A 22,344-nucleotide genomic window follows, 5' to 3' on the forward strand; every position below is an offset into this window, starting at 1 on the left:
CTGACTTCAGCAATCTACTACTACTACATTGCTATCGGTGACAGTTTAAAAATGGGAGAATCCCTTGTTTTTGCCCGAAGTTTTCAAGCCGGTAACAGAAAAAGAATTAAAGATACCTTATTAGTCTTTCAAATTTTCTTTCTTATAGCATTAATTCAGCCAAAAAGTTTAGTTTGGTCATTAATTATTCACCTTCATGTCATTCCAAACCAGTAAGACTTTATCTTCGGAACACAATTTAAAATACCTGCTTTTTAAAATATTGGCATCAGGCATTAAAAAAATCAATACGGTTAACCGCTAAACATAGGACAAATATAATACACAAAACTCAGTGTTATACTTACATTTCTGTAGTTGAAGTTTGTTGATAGGCTTCTGCTGGCACTGGTGCTAGTGTTACTGTTACCACCTCCATCTTGTGTACAAATTTGTTAAATCCACCTTATTTTCTAAAAGGAAAAAAATGCATAGTCTGTGTGAGCTTGAGGTTTTAACAGCAACAATAAAATCTCTTTTTTCAATGGACATTCATCAGTATAAAAACATTGCTTTAATTTAGAAAAATACACAATAAGTTAGTACTTATAAGTTACACTTCCAGAAAAAGGTACAATACTGTCACTGGAACAGTACCCTAAGGTACAAAAGCTAAAAGGTACCAAAATGTACACTTAACGAACTAACAGAGAACTATACTTTTTTTAACTGAGAGTGTATTATTAAAAGCCAAATTATTTAAATTTGCATCTCACAGACTAGAAACGTATTTCACGAGTTTTGATAAATAATGGTAACTTAAACCAATTTTACTTGCTGTCCTTGGAAGGGCTCGATACCAACGCCTCAAAACGACATGACAAATGATTAGGACTCTCCTGGATTTACGTTTATAACGTTAGTTAAATATGTACCAAACAAAACTGATATAAATCAACATGGATAATAATCGTAAGGTATATAATTCCAGAAAGACTAGGAGAGGCGTTAAAATAAAAGGCGTTCACTCGTGTCCGGAAGGAAACACGGGTAAGTTAACGTTAACGTAACGTTAACATTAGAGTAGTAAGAACATTTTGGTAAACTGAATTTATAAATCTATGGTACACAAACGCGATAGACCTGAGCTGTTTCTATGGCCGTTTCACCGCTGTTTTGTCAGCGTCTCATGCCATCTCTAGGTGGAGTATGAGTTAAGCGAAAAATTATATCTTAATTTCCGGCTAAATGATAAAAAATTATTGTAATAATAACAATAAGCTTAAAATGTAATGGCAATGCGTTAGTTTTGTCAGGTCAGTTTTCGAGGAAAGGTTTTCCTCACGCATCAGATAACGTTAGGCCTGGCTACAGACGCAATGTCAAGTTAACAAAAATCGAAAGGGAACCAACAGATTTTCACAGTACTTAAAATTAAACTTACCTCTAAATTTCTGTGCTTCGTCTTCAGTGACATGTATTCCAGGCAGCTTCTTTCAGTTTTTGAATAAGATCCTCTCCGTCTCCGTCGACAGCGTCAGAAATGAATGATGTCCAGAATAACCGTCATGCACAATCTCATTTTCAAAATGCACAGCGCGGGCTACAATCCCATTGGACGACACAAAAAGGCTGGCTTCGAAAATATGTATTTGAACTGAGGCAAAGTAGTACACCATATAATGTTTAATAAACGTTAAATAGTTTTGTATACTACATTGTGCTTTTGCTAATTACTATTAGTATGTGTATTTGTTTAACTCTACATTAAAAACAAAACTTAAAACAGCTCTTATATCAGTTTAAAATTACAATTAAAAATGCAGACCTACTTTAATACAAATGCTTTACATTTAAAAGTTATTATCTTGATGTTCTGCATAATCACTAAAATGTAATTTGCGTGTGTACTGTTCAGAACTGGTCAGAAAGATGCAGGCTCTTGAACGTATTTGGTTATTTTGTGCATCTCTTCCAAATAACCAACAACTCATGAAAATGATTATCTTGCTCTGTTTAATTTTGGGTCACTATTTCATACACTTTGGCTTACTCCTTTGGTCACACAAGTGATTGTACCTTTCTTTGGGGATTAAATGGTACAAACGTGGACCCTCTGGCAGTTGGAAACATATCTGTACCTTTTTTACCCCTAAATGGTACATATGAGTACTCTAAGGTGCAACTATGACCCATCGAGGGTACAACTTAACCATTTGTACCCTAAGTGTCACAAATGGACCCCAACCGTACCCTTTTTTCTGACAGTGTAAGCAACACTTGCCAGTGTTATTTCCAACATCCGGGTATTTTATGCAGCGTTATCACTTAAGAATTTTCCAGACGCCATTTTCCCTCAGAGTTTTAGATTAGCAACTGGTAAGTCAAGCTACCTCAATGTTTGCACTGTATGACTTTCTATATATAAAAACAGTTATAAATGTACAGTTACTTAAATGACTTAAGACAGAGGGACGAATTTAAAATTTTGGCGGATTATTTATGGATGTTTGTGTAGTTCGTCGAACTAAGCGGTGATTTCTTGACCTTTATTCAATACTGACAGCTGTTAGAATGCTATTTTAAGTAATTTAATGTACATGACTATGTACTAAATGCATAACATTTGCATGTACATGGTATTTCTGTTGCAGTAAATGCTATTTTTGCTGTTAACAACCAGACATTTTAGCGCCCAACCGCGTGAGGGGAAGCCCCGCCTCTGCTCGTGCAATACTTACAGACGATATTTTCCCTCACTTAATAGTGTTGCTGAGATAGATCTGGTGAGTACTTGTGTGTGCTTATTGTAGACTTTCTGTCTAGAAATATTGTTTTTCGTGTAATAACGTTAGTAGAATTATTCCAGATAACGTGGCAGCAGTACATTATGACGGATTAATCATGGTTGTTTGTGTACGTTAGTTAGTTTGCCTAACTAGCCGTAATTTCTTGATTTCCATTCAATACTGACAGCTGTTAGAATGTTATTTAAAGTAATTTAATGCACGCGACTATGTATGTACATGGTATTTCTGTCGCAGTAAATGCTATTTTGTGCACTGTTAACAACCAGCAGCAGTCTGTAAAAAATCTCTTTCTTAAATAAACATTTAGTGCCCAACCGCGTGAGGGGAAGCCCCGCCTCTGTTCGTGCAATGCTTACAAACGCCATTTTCCCCCACTTAATAGTGTTGCTGAGATAGATCTGGTGAGAACTTGTGTGTGCTTATTGTAGACTTTCTGTCTAGAAATATTGTTTTTCGTGTATTAACGTTAGTAGAATTATTCCAGATACCGTGGCAGCAGTACATTATGGCGGATTAATCGTGGTTGTTTGTGTACGTTAGTTAGTTTGCCTTACTAGCAGTAATTTCTCGACTTCTATTCAATACTGACAGCTGTTAGAATGTTATTTAAAGTAATTTAATATACACGACTATGTACTGAAAACAAACATTTGTATGTACATGGTACTGCTGTCGCAGTAAATGCTATTTTGTAAACTGTTAACAGCCAGACATTTTAGCGCCCAAACGTGTGAGGGGAAGCCCCGCCTCTGCTCGTGTAATACTTACAGACACCATTTTCTCTCACTTTGACGGAGTTGCTGAAATATAGCTGGTGAGTACTTGTGTGTGCTTATTGTAGACTTTCTGTCTAAAAATATTGTTTTTCATGTATGTATTAACGTTAGTATAATTATTCCGGATTCCGTGACAGTAGTACATTTTGGCGGATTATTTATGGTTGTTTGAGTAGTTCGTCGAACTACGCAGTGATTTCGTGACTTCTATTCAATACTGACAGCTGTTAGAATGTTATTTAAAGTAATTGAATGTACACATGACTGTTTAAATGGCTAATAAACTGTTTATTGTGTCTTGTATTTATTACCCAAATTTTTCACTGTTAATAAAAGAGATATGGGGTAAAGACTGAATCTGTTGGCATATTTGTGCCAATTAATGAAATGGAAAAGATAATAATCAATTAACCATATTCCTTTGCACAACAAAAAATGTATTTAAAAGACCATATTATCATTCCCATCCAATCCTTACAGAAGATTTGTTCATTTTCAGTGTGGATCTGTTATTAATGACTTATGTTTGTAAATACATTTCTGACAACTGAAAACTGAGATCTTAATATGTAACTTGTTTATATTATAATCATATAATATTATATACTCATTTAAAAGAAAGATAATCAGAGGAAATGTTAATCATATTTCATTAATATTTACACTAAATAAACTTTTGTAGTGGTAAATAGAAACTGACACAACTATATTTTTGTGTCCTCATTTGCCCCCATAGCAAAATAAAAATAAAATCCCTGACAGTGTTTCAATGATTTTCCTAAAGAGGAATAAATAAATGAAATACACAAACAAACAAACAAAATATCAAAAGATTAATTACAATAGTCAAAAGAGTGATAGATCAAATTTGCCATCACACTCCCTTTGTAACAGTTAAGCAGCAGCATTAACTAGTTATATGTGAATTTAATGGCAAGGTATAAAAACAAAGTATAATGTTATAAATGTACATTTAAAAAAATAAATAAAAAAAACGATAGATTTGCGATTTTAATTACTTTAGAAATGCATCATCATATGGGTACGAAATTCTATTCAATATATAACATTTCTATGATATATTTGTGATTCTAGAGAGCTGGCCTGATGGACTTTTATTTTTGTTTGGTGATGTGCCGTCATAAAAAGGCGCCGCGCTCCTCATCTGTTGTGATTCACCTGAAGAAAGGTTTGTTGTTTTAAAGTTTTTAAACCAATGTACTCTGTTACATCAATTAAAGCGTTTTTACATACTATGCAAAATAAATGCATCATTATTAGGCTAAATGTAACGTTGTAATTCTTTATTTCGTGTTACTTAAAACGTTAGCCTTTAGTAACAGAATGTGCGTTCCGTTTTGCTCTCTATATCATGAATCAATCGTGTCATCACACGATTGATTCATGATATAGAGAGCAAAACGGAACATAAGAAGCACAAGAAGTGATGAGACAGACTCAGAATCGAATCATTTGAATCAAATCATTTGTGAAATGATTCAGTGATTCGATTCAGCGGCACGCGGACTACAAACGACAACAACAAACACAAACGAGTGGAATCACAACCGAGAATGTTTTCATTAAAGTTTAATATATTAGATATGATGTACAAATAATTAAAAACCAAATATAAATCAAAATAGCCTGCCTAAATATGAACCTTCTGGGTAATTTGTATATATTTTATGTATAAGTCTAATAACTATCTGACTAGTGAACTTGGAGCTGATTGAGACGCACCCAGAGATTTAGTTTGCATTGATTTTTCTTTCTATTATTTATTCTCATCTGACACAGGACAAAGTGTACAAGGGCACAGAAAAACTCCTGGAGAATCAACAGAGATCCATGTGACACTATTATAAAGATGGCATTTATTAAAGTGGAGAGCGAAGACATGAAAATTGAAGAACCATTCAGAGTCAAACATGAAGATACTGAGGAACAAACAAAGATGGAGTTTATTAAAGAGGAGAGTGAAGACATAAGGATTGAAGAAACATTCAGAGTGAAACATGAAGATACTGAGGAACAAACAGGTTGGTTTTCATTCTCCAATCTTAAGTCATTACAGAAATGAACGATATTTATGAAAAATGTCACACAAGTGTAGAAATGTTTTGACATTTGACAGAAGTGTTGAGATCACATATTAATGCTGCCTTCAAGTGCAGCTGAGAATATCTTGCTTTCACACTGCATTTGTTATTATGACATCATGCATTTAAGTTGTAACAATAATATGGAATTAGCTTAAACCAGTAATATTTATATATATAGCCTATATATATTTTTTTTTTTGTTTGTTTTTTTTTTTCTCTGTAACATTAAACCTAGTATCTGCTTCTAATATTAAAACTTTAATAAAAAATTGATTTCTAGCACTTTCGCTAGTTATGCAAAAGTACTAAGAAAATAATTTATTTTGCACAAAGCAAACCTTGTAATGTGAGTAATCATGTTTGGCTACTGCATGCTGTCTACATTTGTTCATTTAAAGTATTTGGTAAGCAAATAAACAAGTAAACACTTAGGCTACACCTAAATGAATCCGCATACAATTGAAAACAGCCTTTTTGAAAAAAGCTTACTGAGACTATACAAATGGAACAGATGATACAATTCTTTTAGTAAGATCTCTTTTTTTGTAGAACAAGACAATGTAGGACATACATAAAAACAGTACAAAATAGGAGAAAACAGTTCTGTAAATATAAAGCAAGTCAAAACAAAAAAAATTAGCCAAAACAAAAGTACAAACATTAAGGTTAAATTCTACTGTAATTATGTGAGGTGTAAGATTGTAATGTATAAGTTGTACACCTTTAAATCTTGTGTATATATATATGGGTCAATGACGTGGCATGTCAATTCTGGTGTCCAAAGCATATTCATAATATTAAAAATTTATACATTTTTAAATGCATTTCATTAAATGACTCAACTTTCCCCTCTTTAATTACTCTTGTGAGAATTCATTATAAATAATTAATCTTTAAGGAACTATTGAGCTCAAAAGTCCCAAAACGTCATTCCGGGTAACTGTCCCGGCTTAAAATCTGAGTACAAAAATACAATAAAAATGTAAATAATAAAAATAAAAATATTTAAAATCTACTTGGGCATAATTATATTGATGTTTTAAACGATACCTGCTAATATGGTTATAATACTAAGTTTAATTAAATTTTAATGACAGAAAGACTTTTGTCCCCAAATTGTGATTTCTGTAATGTCACTCCTGGATAACAGACACCAATGACCATTTTAGACCATAATGCATTGTGGTATGTCATGTGACATAATATTGTATCAAAAAGAAGACCCTGAATGAGCACCAGAACATGTGCAAAGGTGACTAAGCGTCTCTTAAAATATTGATATTTTGACCTTTTCGGTCACTGATGCACTTTGTAGCAATATCATGTGTCCTTTTGGATAACACTGACAAACTATTTATAATGTTTTTATATGAAAAACTATCTATTTGATCTAAAAGATTACCTTAAAGCGATGATGGCTAAGTTGTAGTTTTCCATAGGTGGTTAAATTAGTGCCTGATTATAAAGAAAAATATTCGTTTTGTCATTCTTGGATAACAAAAAAACTCTGTTAGCCAGGACATGTCATCCGTTATCCAGAATGACATAGGCATAACAATCTAGTTTTTAATTAACATTTGTAAACTTTTAGGTATAGTTATTATAGTTATATTATTAACATTAACATTATTTACATAATTGTATGTTTTTTGCCGTATTTTTGCTGTCATTCATCTTGATTTCATATGATTCACATTTAATTATCATTGAATTTAACTTTTGTAATGTTAATGGTCAAAATCATGAATAATGTAATCATTATTATTAATATATCCACATTTGGTAATACTTTATAATAACTACACGTTATTAATCATTATTTAAACATCATTAAACAGTTAATTCATCAATAAATTTACGATTTAAAATGCAGCTATAAATTCTTAATGCTTGATTTATAAGCCTACCTACAAGTATGAAATTAAAGTATGGAAATACAATTATTAAACACATTATAGATATGCTTTTAAATCAAGAATAAAGCATTTATAGCTGTATTTATAAACTGCTTATTAATGTCTTTTAATGCGTTATAAATGATGAATTAACTGTTTACTAATGTTTAACTAATGATTAATAGCGTGCCGTTATTATAAAGTGTTACCCATTTTAAAACTTTTGTATAGCTTCTGGTGTTTTAAGGTCAATTCTGTTCTTCCAGATGCCTCTGTCTAATAAAGAGAGGCAGAGACGGTTCAGAGCCAGAATAAACACAGATGCAGAAGCTAGGGCTGAGTATCTTTGAAAATAGAGAGCAAGGTATTATGGTGATGATTCAGTGGAACAATAATGTGTCAGTAACAAGCAAACTTGAAATATTAAAGGAACACTCCACTTTTTTTGGAAATAGGCTCATTCTCCAACTCCCCCCGAGTTAATAAATTGAGTTTTACCGTTTTGAAATCCATTCAGCCGTTCTCCTGTTCTGGCGATATCACATTTAGCATAGCTTAGCATAGATCATTGAATCCTATTAGACCAATAGCATCACGTTCAAAAATGACCAACGAGTTTCGGTATTTGTCCTATTTAAAACTTGACTCTTCTGTAGTTATATCATGTACTAAGACCGGTGGAAATGCAAAGCTTCAATTTTCTAGGCTGATTAGGAACTACACTCCCATTCCGGCGCAATAGTCAAGGAAGTTTGCAGCCGTAATATGGCCGAAGCAGGAGCAGTAATATCACGCAGCACATGTGCAAATGCTAAACTAGCTGGGAATATTTCTGATAATACTCCGCCTGCTTCGGCCATATTACAGCAGCAAACTTCCTTGACTATTACGCCAGAATGGGAGTGTAGTTCCTAATCTTATCAGCCAAGAAACTCGCAGCTTTGCATTTCCACTGGTCTTAGTACACGATATAACTACAGAAGAGTCAAGTTTTAAATACAACAAATATGGAAACTCGTTGGTCATTTTTGAACGCGATGCTATTGGTCTAATAGGATTCAATGATCTATGCTAAGCTATGCTAAAAGTGATATCGCCAGAACAGGAGAACGGCTGAATGGATTTCAAAACGGTAAAAATCAACTTATTAACTCGGGGGGAGTTGGAGAATGAGCCTATTTCCAAAAAAAGTGGAATGTTCCTTTAATCGAAATAGGTTCACACTCATTTGCAATAAGCCTAAATGTTTTAGCGGTGTAATGTGTTATTACACATTATACACTATACCCCTGGCCATTGTTTATGAAGCATTATAATTTTACAGATTTACTGTAATATTTAGAAAATACGATTGTAATGAAATTGGTGTCCCAAAAAGCCTGTTGTACTTTTTTAAATCATTAAAAACTGTGAGTTTTGCAACTGTCAAGTGTATCTTACTTTGTTTCAAGTTTGAGTGTTGGAAAGAAAAATTATACTGATGATGGTTTTTATGGTAATCCTGAAAAATATTGCAGAATGTCATTCCGTCTAACAGTATGTCATTCCGGCTAACAATGACACGGGCAATTCATTTAACCCATATTTGTGTGTTAGATTACACAATTCAGTTTTTTGTTGAGTTAATGATAAAACAAGTCTTATTTACTTTATTGGAAAACATTTTTAAACATTTTCCAGGTTTTTTTTTTATTTGGTTCTGAATTTTTGAATTAGCAGCAGCCAAAAATGAGCCTGTGCCTATAAGAAATCCCAAATTGATTATATTAATTGTGATTAAAATGTAGTTTTCTGAGCACTAATTGTTTGTTGAGCTCCAAATATGGAGATCAGTACATTTGTATATGCCAACAATGGTAGAAATGTAATTAATTTAAAAATTCATTACGTTACCCAGGAATGACATTTTCATGAGGAAAAAGATCTGATTCATCAAAAAAAATGGTTAATTACATTCTTGAAATGTGTAAATATCATTGCATTACATACACAACACTGTAATAAGTATAGAAAGTCCTAACATTTAAATTTTTTGCCAGTTTTATTTTTTTTCACATTTTAAATCCTTATCCGTCATTCACCCATATATAGTGTTTTTTTATATATATAAGGGAATAAGTAGGAAAATGAGGAATAATTGAATTCTACCCCAACTTAAGGTTAAGGTGATGAGTTGGTTTAAGTTGGGCTCAGGTTGTTGTTCTGTGGTGTTTCCCATACTTTGATTTATTTGTGGTGATTCACCACAATATCAAAACTGACCGCCACAAATAGATTTTTCAAAATGCTTTGACTTTGTTGAACAAACACCGCCTAGGCTCCTTGTCGTCCTTGTCACGGCTATGAAGGCCGTTCCTGAAGTCCCTGTCTGCCCTGTCACGGCTATGAAGGCCGTTCCTGAAGTCCCTGTCTGCTCTGTCACGGCTATGAAGGCCGTTCCTGAAGTCCCTGTCTGCTCTGTCACGGCTATGAAGGCCGTTCCTGAAGTCCCTGTCTGCCCTGTCACGGCTATGAAGGCCGTTCCTGAAGTCCCTGTCTGCTCTGTCACGGCTATGAAGGCCGTTCCTGAAGTCCCTGTCTGCTCTGTCACGGCTATGAAGGCCGTTCCTGAAGTCCCTGTCTGCCCTGTCACGGCTATGAAGGCCGTTCCTGAAGTTTCTGAAGTCCCTGTCTGCCCTGTTATGGCTTTGAAAGCCGTTCCTGAAGTCCCTGTCTGCTCTGTCACGGCTATGAAGGCCGTTCCTGAAGTTCCTGTCTGCCCTGTCACGGCTATGAAGGCCGTTCCTGAAGTCCCTGTCTGCCCTGTCACGGCTATGAAGGCCGTTCTTGAAGTCCCTGTCTGCCCTGTCACGGCTATGAAGGCCGTTCTTGAAGTCCCTGTCTGCTCTGTCACGGCTATGAAGGCCGTTCCTGAAGTTCCTGTCTGCCCTGTCACGGCTATGAAGGCCGTTCCTGAAGTCCCTGTCTGCCCTGTCACGGCTATGAAGGCCGTTCCTGAAGTCCCTGTCTGCTCTGTCACGGCTATGAAGGCCGTTCTTGAAGTCCCTGTCTGCTCTGTCACGGCTATGAAGGCCGTTCCTGAAGTCCCTGTCTGCCCTGTCATGGCTATGAAGGCCGTTCCTGAAGTCCCTGAAGTCCCTGTCTGCCCTGTTATGGCTTTGAAGGCCGTTCCTGAAGTCCCTGTCTGCCCTGTCACGGCTATGAAGGCCGTTCCTGAAGTCCCTGTCTGCCCTGTTATGGCTTTGAAGGCCGTTCCTGAAGTCCCTGTCTGCTCTGTCACGGCTATGAAGGCCGTTCCTGAAGTTCCTGTCTGCCCTGTCACGGCTATGAAGGCCGTTCCTGAAGTCCCTGTCTGCCCTGTCACGGCTATGAAGGCCGTTCTTGAAGTCCCTGTCTGCCCTGTCACGGCTATGAAGGCTGTTCCTGAAGTCCCTGTCTGCCCTGTCACGGCTATGAAGGCCGTTCCTGAAGTCCCTGTCTGCCCTGTTACGGCTTTGAAGGCCGTTCCTGAAGTCCCTGTCTGCCCTGTCACGGCTACGAAGGCCGTTCCTGAAGTCCCTGTCTGCCCTGTCACGGCTATGAAGGCCGTTCCTGAAGTCCCTGTCTGCCCTGTCACGGCTATGCAGGCCGTTCCTGAAGTCCCTGTCTGCCCTGTCACAGCTATGCAGGCTGTTCCTGAAGTTCCTGTATTCCCCGTCACGGCTATGGAGGCCGTTCCTGAAGTTCTCATGGTCCTTGTCACGGCTATAGAGGCCGTTCCTGAAGTCCCTGTCTGCCCTGTCACGGCTATGGAAGCCGTTCCTGAATTTCCTGTCTGCCTTGTCATGGCTTTGGAGGCCGTTCCTGAAGTTCCTGTCGTCCCCATCACGGCTTTGGAGGCCGTTCTTGAAGTTCTCATGGTCCTTGTCACGGCTATAGAGGCCGTTCCTGAAGTCCCTGTCTGCCCTGTCACGGCTATGTCAGCCGTTCCTGAAGTCCCTGTCTGCCCTGTCACGGCTATGTCAGCCGTTCCTGAAGTCCCTGTCTACCTTGTCATGGCTATGGAGGCCGTTCCTGAAGTTCCTGTCTGCCTTGTCACGGCTATGGAGGCCGTTCCTGAAGTTCCTGTCTGCCTTGTTACGGCCATGGGGGCCGCTGCTCCGTCTGCGCCACCCTGGTGGGCTCCTGCTCTGTCTACGCCGCCCTGTTGCCTTGGCCATGTGTTTTCGTCATTGTCATGCTGGAATACCCATCCATGGTCCATTTTCAATTGTTCTCATAGCATAATGTTACCACCTCCGTGTTTAACTCCAAGGGTGTTCGAGGATGCCGGAGAAAACCAGGTTATCACGCATACTTCTGGTTTGAATATCCAGGATGGTTTCTTTCATTATGTCATTTTCTTTTATGACCGCATCTATCTTTTCGCTGAGTGCTTTGGCAGTAGTCCAACAAGTTCTAGTTTATCATTATGATTGTATGCAAATTCCAGTCTGGACCGAATTCCATTACATGACTAAACTTGCATCACCGTTTTCAAATACCTTTTTTTGTACAGTGCACAACTGTCACAACGCGTGTAGGAATGCGCAACATAACTTAGGAGTAAATGCAAAGTCTTTAATAAAATCTTCAGGCAGGGTAACAAACAGGATGAATAGAACATACATGCAAACAGTAGGTAACGTTGAAGCCGGACAGAGAAACTCAGAAATCAAACAAACTTATAAAGGAGTGCTAATTACAACGACAGGTGATGGGAATGACGCTGATGAGCAGAAAGAACCAAATATGCGCATTGGGAAAAACCAAAACATAAAGTCCAAGGGTGTGACAACAACACTAAAAGCATACATGCATTACATATCTACATGTTTTGATTTTAATTGCTTTCTGCCATTAAACTGGGATTAACTTTTATCTCTTTGTTTTTCCACCTTAGACCTAACAGCGCTGAAAGAGGAGAGAGAAGTACTGAATGAAACTGAAGAGAAAGACCAGTTTGAGAATTTTAATCATTTCATATCTGGAGAAAAATCTTTTTGTTCCTTAGAGTCTGAAAAGGCTTCTAAACAAAAACAAGCTCAAAAGACTGGAACTGTGAGTATTTTCACTTGCTGTCAGTGTGGAAAGAGTTTCAAAAAACAAGGACACCTTAACAGACACATGAGAATTCACACTGGAGAGAAGCCTTACACATGCAAACAGTGTGGAAAGAGATTCACTGACAAAGGAAACCTTAACAGACACATGAGATTTCACACTGGAGAGAAGCCTTACACATGCAAACAGTGTGGAAAGAGTTTCACTCAAAAAGGAAGCCTTAACATTCACATAAGAGTTCACACTGGAGAGAAGCCTTACACATGCAACCAGTGTGGAAAGGGTTTCACTCGTAAAGAATGCCTTAACATTCACATGAGAGTTCACACTGGAGAGAAACCTTACACATGCAACCAGTGTGGAAAGAGTTTCAGTCAAGCAGGAAGCCTTGAAAGTCACATGAAAATGTACAAGAGAGAAAAGCCTTACAGATCCCCTCAGTCTGGAAAGAGTTTCAATGAAAGTGGAAAAGTTCACCAGAAAATTCACATTACAGGGAGTCTTTTTACCTGCCAACAGTGTGGAAAGAGTTTCACTCATAAAAGATACCTTAACATTCACATGAGAGTTCACACTGGAGAGAAGCCCTACACCTGCAAACAGTGTGGAAACAGTTTCAGTCAAAAAGGAAGCCTTGACAGGCACATGAAGATTCACAATAAAGAGAAGCCTAACAGATCCCCTTAGTGTGGACAGAGTTTCAAACAAAATGTCTAGAACAGACAGTTCCGGACAGTTCCCTTCTGAAATAGATGATTTTTTTCTGAAGAATATTGAATAAATTGTATAATCATTTTTAACCCAACCCGTCTGACTTCGAATCAATAATTTTACGCATCAAATTTCATCTTGAATTTTGAAGAATTTTACTTATTCATTGCATCTATTACTAACCAATAGTTTTTGCAGTTTACTTAAACTCACCTTGAGTGAGTTCAGTGCAAAAAACTTATAAGATTCATGAAACAAAAGACAAATCAACAAATGTTCTATTTTAATTTCAATAGTGTTCTAATTTAGTCTTTCTTTCTCAAGTTCACTCGTATGGATCATAAACTGAGGGAAAGGTTAGGCATATCTGGCATGCTCTCCAGGAGAGGGCTCCGAGCTCGGCAGTAATTCCCAAGCCCTGGGCACTTCTCTTGCCCCCGGGCTGAAGGAGAGGAGACGGGGTGGTGGAAGGGTGCTAAAAAATGGGAGATGAAGAAAGTAGGGCTGCTTTGGTTATTTATAGGGATTTTTTCTTGTGCTGATTGGATAGGGAGTGTAATTACTGATGATGTGTTAATTATGTGTGTGAGCTCCTCCCGAAAATCCCGAAACCGCAGAAAGCCAGGATAAACATGGCATCTAGGGTACGGGCGGTGTGGATGGACTGGTAGCCTTTACAGAGGGTAGAGATGCAATTGTTTAGATTCTTTTAGGGTTATAGGTTGGCAGGTGTCCGAGCGAGAGGGATGGGTTTTCTGGATGCCTTAGATTAGTAGGGACACCTGGGAATTGGTTATATTGGGTGAAGGTGAGCCATACAGAAGTTTATGGAAAAAATTTAATCTCACTTGGGTTCCCTTTGATTGAGCCAATTTGGAGGTTTTTGATGATGTTGAGGTAAGAGATGAAGAAGGTAATAGATAGAAGGGAAAAATCGGGGAACGACAGGTTGTAAGCGGAGTGAAATGTAAAGACTGAAGGGTCATTGGGGAGACATCATAAAGGATGGAATTAATAGAAGCTTCTAGGAGAGGTCTCAAAGGGTAGTTTATGGGAATATCAGCTCTAAATAGGAAGGAACTGGGGTTGGAAGCAGGTCTGCCTGAGGTGCCAATGCTCTGAAGCGTGGGGGGGGGGGGTATACCTAAGAATTGGATGGAGGTGCTAGGGTCTATTTCTTGGGCGAGGGGAATCCCGAGCTCTGTGAAAAGCTTTTGGGTTGTCGAGAGATGTGCGGCTGGGAAGGAGTTGGGGGGCGAGATGATTAAGAAATTATCTAAAAGATGAATCACATAAGGTATATGATAATTGTTGAGAGGATCCAACAAATTGCTTCTGACACATGTCGAAGATTTTAGGAATACTTCTAAAGCCAAATGTGAGGTGGACGGCAAAGTAAAAAAAGGATCCTGCCAGCAGACGCCAAATAGGTGCCAGAAATCTGTGTTGATGGGCATGATTTTAAAGGCAGAGGTAATGTGAACTTTGGCCAGCCAAGCATTCTACCTGCTTCTTTGATCAGGGTGATGGCTTGGTCAATGTCATGATAGTGGAAAGAAAATTATTTTCAATTCAATTCAAGTTTATTTTTATAGCATTGCTAAAAGCTGTACAAAAAAATGTAGGTAAATACAATATATTTAGTAGCTTATTAGTGGTGACTACTGTATGTCAAGTCGATGTACATATGGTATAGATGTATGTTAAAATCAGTAATGGTGTAATCAAACAGATGATGAACACTAATAGTAATGATTATGTGTTGCAATCAAACTTGTAGTGTTGTATGATATTTCAGGGCTGGCATCATCTGAGGTCCTCTGGGAGGGGTTGGCATCATCTCTTCTCGGGTATTCTGAATCCAAACTTAATCTTGTGTAATTCCTAGTTACCACGGGATGGAAACAGAGAAACAAATAGAGAAATAAGTAGCGTAGCTTCTGTTCCAACCAAGCAAAACTTATGTGTACAAGGTAGGGATGTAACGGTATCAAAACTAAACGGTACGGTAATACCTCGATATGAATGTCACGGCACGGTATTTATTGAATCATTTACAGGAAAAACAAAACTAATGAAGAGACTCGAAAAAAGTGCCAGAAGTGCTTATTAAACAGTTTACATGAACACTGAACATATCAATGGCATACAAATTAGCCATCTATCACTTTGAAACAGGAACTTCAATTTTAATAACAAAAAATTATTAAACCATGTAAAAAAAGTTTTCAATTTAGTATTCTTGAAAACTACTTATTGCAGCTGGCCCATGTGCTGAATGAGTATTTGAGAACACTCCCCTCATTCACTCACACACTCACTTATTCAGACAGAGACAGGTTTTTTTTTTTTTAAAGGAAATCTAGCATATTAACATTATCTGGTAAAAGCTGGGATCTCGGGGCATTTACAATGTCCCCTGCAACAGAAAAAACACTCTCACTTGGGTCCAGAGTATGTGAGCGGAGTGGAGCGGCAACAATTTCCCCTCCGTGCTCTGTGCATTTAATAATCACTCAGCTCCAGCTCCAGCTCCGCTCCGGGTTCACAATTTTCTGCTCCCGCTGCACTCCTTGCTTAATGATATCAGAAACACCGCTCCGCGTAAAAAAAAAAAATCAGAAATAATGTTTGAAATATAACGGTCCTGTTCATAACACATATAAAAAAATACAAAAATAAAATAACAGGAGAGGTTGGAACACTAGTGTGCAAACTTTGTTCCTACCACATACCAAGCTAATAACATCAGCAGCATTAAAAGAGTATAATTGCTGCTTTATGCAGTACAAAGTTTGTAATGAAAATAAAAATACATTTTCGTCAGTTATTTTACTTATGGATCACTGCATTTCTTACAGATTTCTGCTCATTCGAAATCGGATAACATTACATTTGTTTTAATGCATTAACAGAGTGATTGCGTGTAGAATAAGTGCTGTATCTGTTTAAATGATGCTTTCACCTGAAAATATTAAGTATCTAGAAAGAACAAACTTATGAACTATAATTTACCGCTCATATGATGTCCATTGCCGTCATCACAGCCTTCACATTATTTCTGATTTAAGTGATCCATCTCTGTCAAGCGAAATATGTTTAGCATGTAAATTCCTGCTTAATATGCAGTTATATTACGGACAGTTTGCGTGAATTGTTCTCATGTTGGAGCGGTGGCGGATCGGTCTTGGAGCGAGTTAAAACCATGACGCTCCGTCTTTTCAAAAATCCGCTCCTCACTCCATTCAGAATCACAACAGACCGCAAAGGATGATGGCCACGCCTGGGCTGATGGGAATTGTAGTTCCCGATACCTCCCGTTCGCTCCATTCGCCTGAGCAAACTTTTCTCAGAAAACCTTTCGTTTTATCGAGTCATGCGACCACGGTAGTATCGAAAAAATTTGCTATTGCGGTACGACGGTATTTACAATACCGTTACATCCCTAGTACAAGGTAATGAGATACATTATGTGAATGCTTGGCTAAAGAGATGAGCCTTTAATCTAGATTTAAACTTAGAGAGTGTGTCTGAACCCCGAATGCTATCAGGAAGGCTATTCCAGAGTTTGGGAGCCAAATGTGAAAAAGCTCTCCCTCCTTTAGTGGACTTTGCTATCCTAGGTACTACCAAAAGTCCAGAGTTTTGTGAACTTAGGGAGCATGATGGACTGTAGCACGGTAGGAGACTAGTTATGTATGCAGGAGCTAAACCATTAAGGGCCTTATAGGTCAGAAGTAATATTTTGTAATAGGTAGCGTGTAGCAGTGTAGAGATTGTAAAATTGGGGTAATATGATCATATTTTCTTGACCTGGTAAGGACTCTAGCAGCTGCATTTTGGACTACCTGTAGCTTGTTAATTGAAGATGCAGGACAACCACCTAGTAGTGCATTACAATAGTCAATAGTTAGCTTGCCCCCGCATTTGTGTGCACCGCAGTTCGTTTTTTACGTACACGGAGCCGCTAATTCAGCGATAGTAGAAATCATTGGGCTCTTGTTTATATATATATATATATATATATATATGAGAGCTATATTCACGTTTACTGTTCGACTTTAATGAACTTATCTGCAGGAGATTATTAACCTATCACAGCAAAAATTGGAGAGTTGAAATTTTGGTGTTAAACATTTCCGAGTTGATTTTAACACCCGAAGAGTAATTTTAACACATTCGGAGTAAAATGGCGTTTGACGTTATTGCTGTCTGTATATTGTAATATTACTGCGTTAACGATGTGACGTACATCCATCCAATATTCCTCATTTACACCGGTTTACAATGTCAAACGCTCTTGCTTGTTCCAGTACAACGAACAGCAGAAGTACGTGAAGCTGGATTGCACTGAAGGTAGGTTTGACTTAATGCAATTTCACCTAAAATTTTTTGTTGTTCTTCTTGTTATTTTAGTTTTACTCGATTAAAATAACTAAGAATTTGACTTAAATTTGATAAATTATGTCTATTGTCCTCGCTGTCATGCTGTTAACTCATTTGTGGACAGGCCTTTATCATGTTTAATAGAAGGGAATACACTGAAAAAATTCTTAAAATTATCTGTAATTACATTCTGCTTGCATCATAAATATAAAAGGGAGGAAAATAAAAATTCTTATTAGTTAAAAGGATTAATTAGTATGATAGGGCCCAGTGTGCTTTGATGTGTAAACTAAATTCTAAAAGTAGAGTCATCTTTTGATGGTTAATAAGGAAACTTTATAAACATTTTTCCAAACACAGGTAGGCTAGAAAAGTCAATAGTAATCCCACGTTATCTGTTTTCAATAGTACGCCGGTTGTTGCAACCGTAGGCTGCACAAAAACGAGCATAGTTGCTGACTTGGCGTTGACTCCAATTGGGTTTGGAGAGTGAAGAATTAATTCAATATGGCGGTGACGCTGTAACCATAGTGATCATATATACATAGAGATGACATTTGGTGCCGGAGAGCGTAAATGCTTTGCCGCCATATTGGATGGGTCCAGCACTCTCCAAACCCCAATTGTAGTCAACGCTGAGTGAGCAACTATGCCCATTTTTTGTGCAGCCTACGCTTCCAACAACATTTTTTGTTTGCACTAAAATGTCCATCCTCCATGAGCAAGTGCAGTCACCCTCAAAATTTCCAAGAAATTTTCATGTTATAATTTATCTTATTTTTATATGTGAGCAGCATTAAAAGGCTTGCTGTTAGATTGGCTCAGTCATAAAAAACACACTTTGGTACTGGTGGGCCACCAGTTGTCCATTGTATACCAACACTAGTTTTTTTCAAATTGTTCTTATTTTGGTTACACTTGAATCTGATTTTTAATGAACACCGTAACTATTTTTTCCATCAATCAGGACAACACAGTGGAAAAGCGCAGAGAAATTGCCATTCGCTGCCTCATAGTCTATCTTGGAGAGAAGGAGGAGGATCTTTTCAAACTGTACTGCGTAAGTACTTGAGAACTTTTTCAATGTTTTATTTTGTTTGAACTGCATGTCTCTGTAGGGTCTGTATGTTTTGTTCATTAGATTTTCCGTTCAGGGGTAAGTATTATTATTTGATTTTCTTTTCAAAGTTGAAAAACAAAAACATTAAAAGCAAAGCATTTTTCATTTTAGACGTTACAATGAAATGAACAAAAATTTGAAAATGGATTGATTTTGCTTTTATAGGTTGTAGAATGAAAAAAATACAAACACAAAAGACAACCCATTTTAGCATATTTTCATACCGGAAGTGGTAGTTTATTTGGGCGAATCATGGAGAAGCTTTGCAGGGGGAGGGACTTACAAAGGTCCTGTTCCAAAACCAAAATCAAACCATTATCAAATTTTTGTTTATTTCATTGTAAAGAATATGTGAAAATGCCTTCCATTTCATTTTTAGTTTTTCAACTTTGAAATGAAAATTAAATAAACACTTTTTTTGTTTTTTTAATACATGCCCCTGAACGAAAAATCCAATGACCAAAACATACATGGACCCTTTAGCCTTCGTGGGTAGAGATATGGCCATTTCAATCTTGTGCACCAGTCTCCTGTGTGCTAGGCGTTGAAGTACATGGTCACCCTGCATTCCCTTATGCATGTCATCCTGAAGAGCTTGAGCTATGTATTTTATACATCCTGACATCTTTTAATTTCTCTTACATGGATGTGGAGGAGCTCGACGCAGACCTTGCAATGCAAATGATGAAGATTGCTATCGTTGGTGATGGGCGTGCAACCATCATAGTTGAGGGATCCATGATCCTGGAGGGGATTGATGTCGCCAGATCCTGTGCTTTGCTGATGGGAGTAATATACGCTCTTAACCTTACCAATCCCAAGCACCTTTGAAATATTTCAGAAGCTATGCCTTGAGCTTGATGGACAAAAAGCCAGCTCTAAAGTAATGAATCTCAAGTTTGGTATTTTCTAGAGCAGAATTGATCGACCTTTCGTGAGGGAGAGTTTCACATCTCACACACAAACACAACCTGTTCTTTTTTCTGCATTTCTGGTGCCACCTTCAAACCACCAAACAAACAAACAAACACACACAACATCCTCATCTTCCTCAGATTGTGTTAGAATCATTTAAGGTCATGACACAAGAGCAGACACAGCACATGATAACGTAATTTCATTTGGAAAAAAGTCTGATCATCAAGTATCCAACTGTCTTAGAACCTTGACTTCTTTGTGGGCGGGCACCACCATGGAGGAGCCCGACCCACAAGGTACTCAAGATTATATTACAACCAAACGACCAATGTTGTAGTTTTTCGAGACTTAGCTTTCTGGGAAACAGGAAAATGCTCTTATTATAGGAATCTCTTGCAGGGATCATATAGGGATCATACTAATTATTAAATTCATGTTATTTAGAAATTTGTTTTATTGTGACCAAAAAGCTACTATACCACACCTAAAATATCATGTTGGATCAACTTAAATACTTGCATGTATGTTGACAATTATTAAGTTCATGTAACTTTAAAATATGTTTTGTTGTGGCCAAAAAGCTACTTCACCATACTCAAAAACATTGCTTTGAATTAATGTAATTCTGCCAGCAGTTGGCTTAACTTAAAAATTCTAGTGGAAAACGTTAACACATTTTTTTTATGTCGAACTAATGTTTTAGAGTGTAGAGGAAATAACAGTACATCCGTCTAGTTGCAAATTGCAATTTAAGAAATTCTGTGTACTGTTTTTTGGTCCAATAAGTAATATCTCTGTCTTATCGGAGTTTAATAGAAATTTTTGTTCATCCAGTCTTTTACATTTTTAACACACTCATTTTTAATTTTGCTAAGTTAGAAGTTTCATCTGGTCTTGTTGAAATCTATAGTTGAGTATCATCAGCATAACAATGGAAACTAATCCCAAATTTCCTAATAATATTACCAAGGGGTAACATGTAAATTGAAAATAGCAGAGGACCTAGGACAGATCCTTTGAGTGGGATGAGACTCTTAATGCTTGGAAACGGAATTATGTGAGGATGAGAGATCGATTATTTTTACCTGAAAATTATCTGCTTTCTACGCCGTTGGGGCTAATGCGAAAAATGCTGGGGCAGAAGAAAAAGAGGGAAGGAGAGGGGGAATAGATGGTGCTGTAGTTGGCGGCGTTAGTGGAGGCATGCTCGTGCTATGGGTGATTGCTGAGGTGGAGGAAATAGAGGGAAGGAGAGAGGGAATAGTTGGCGCTGTAGCTTGTGCCAAAGGCAGTGGCATACTCACAAACATTATTTTAAACAGAAAACAAGATTATTTTTTCTTACCCCATTGGCAGATTATTTAGCTTGTTTCAAGCAAAAATGCACTTAATTTTGACTTTGATTTTTTGGCTGGAAACAAGACTTGTTTCCTAAGAAAGGAAAAAGGTACACAAAAGGTAATTCAGACAGGGAAATCCAGACAAGGAGACAGGTGAACATGCATCCAACATAACATTAATATCACACAAGGAAATACTCGGTGAATGCACCCACACGTAGATGGCCAGTGGCTGTGTTTTACAATAACCTGGCTACAGTAAATGCTTCCATCCTATTCAAGGAATGCACAAATGAGAGAATGTCACAGAGGAACTTCATAATGTACTGTTTTTTTGGTCCAATAATAATATCTCTGTCTTATCGGAGTTTAATAGTAGACATTTTTGTGAACTTCGCACACAAGAGCAAAAGCTACACATCTGATGGTGTGAGAGCCAGAACCCAGGCAGGAGCAGCAGCAGCTGGAGAGAAGAAGACAGTGTTAAGTGCGGATAACCTGCAAGAAAAGGACACTTGTGATAAATGTCACAAGGTGGTGTGTGGGAGCTGCAAGTGGAAGGTACAAATTACCTGTGTTGACTAATTAATCAATGCACTAGCGTCAGTAAATGATGCCACATGCTTTGTTCAATTGGAGGAGAATGCCTTTTTTTAATTAAAAGTGATTTCTATAAAATGAGACCATTTTTATCAGTTTATTCCGAAGTATATGGATAGGGCACCCTTTTAAGTTCAGGTGTGTCTACTGCATTCAGAAATCAAAACTGACAACTATAAAAGTACACTTGGAGACTCCAATACCTCCTTTCGGTCAAAGCTAAATAACTTTTGCTTAGAAGATGTTATCAACAAAATTCTTTTTTTTTATCCATTTACTGCCACTTGGTGGAATCAAAAGAAACGTTTTGCAGGGAAATAGACCAAACAAGTCCTAAATTACAGACTCCTAAATAAAAATTTAATTAAAAAAATATTAAAAATCTGACTTTTTCTTTGTGTTTATGACGATATTGTAAAAATATGAAATCCAAAATATGCAATATTTTACCCATGTTTTAAAACACAGAATGTTTCCTGTCAAATGAGACCAGTTTTATCAGTTTATTCTGAAGTATATGGGTAGGGAGCCCTTTTAAGTTCAGGTGTGTCTACTGCATTCAGAAATCAAAAATGACGACTGTAAAAGTACACTTGGAGACTCCAATACCTCCTTTCAGTCA

The 22,344-nt window shown here is 37.4% G+C and overlaps 1 protein-coding gene across 1 annotated transcript in view; it reads left to right on the forward strand.

The window, feature by feature from the left end:
- LOC141333833 (uncharacterized) overlaps positions 1-22,344 on the forward strand; it is a 376,082-nt gene that overhangs the window by 295,622 nt on the left and 58,116 nt on the right. Inside the window, exon 3 of the mRNA XM_073838980.1 lies at positions 12,650-13,288. Coding sequence (XP_073695081.1) covers positions 12,650-13,288 — 639 coding nt within the window. The remainder of the gene's footprint in view (positions 1-12,649; positions 13,289-22,344) is intronic.

Source organism: Garra rufa, chromosome 4 (assembly GCF_049309525.1).
Source record: "Garra rufa chromosome 4, GarRuf1.0, whole genome shotgun sequence".
Classification (NCBI taxonomy): Eukaryota; Metazoa; Chordata; class Actinopteri; order Cypriniformes; family Cyprinidae; genus Garra; species Garra rufa.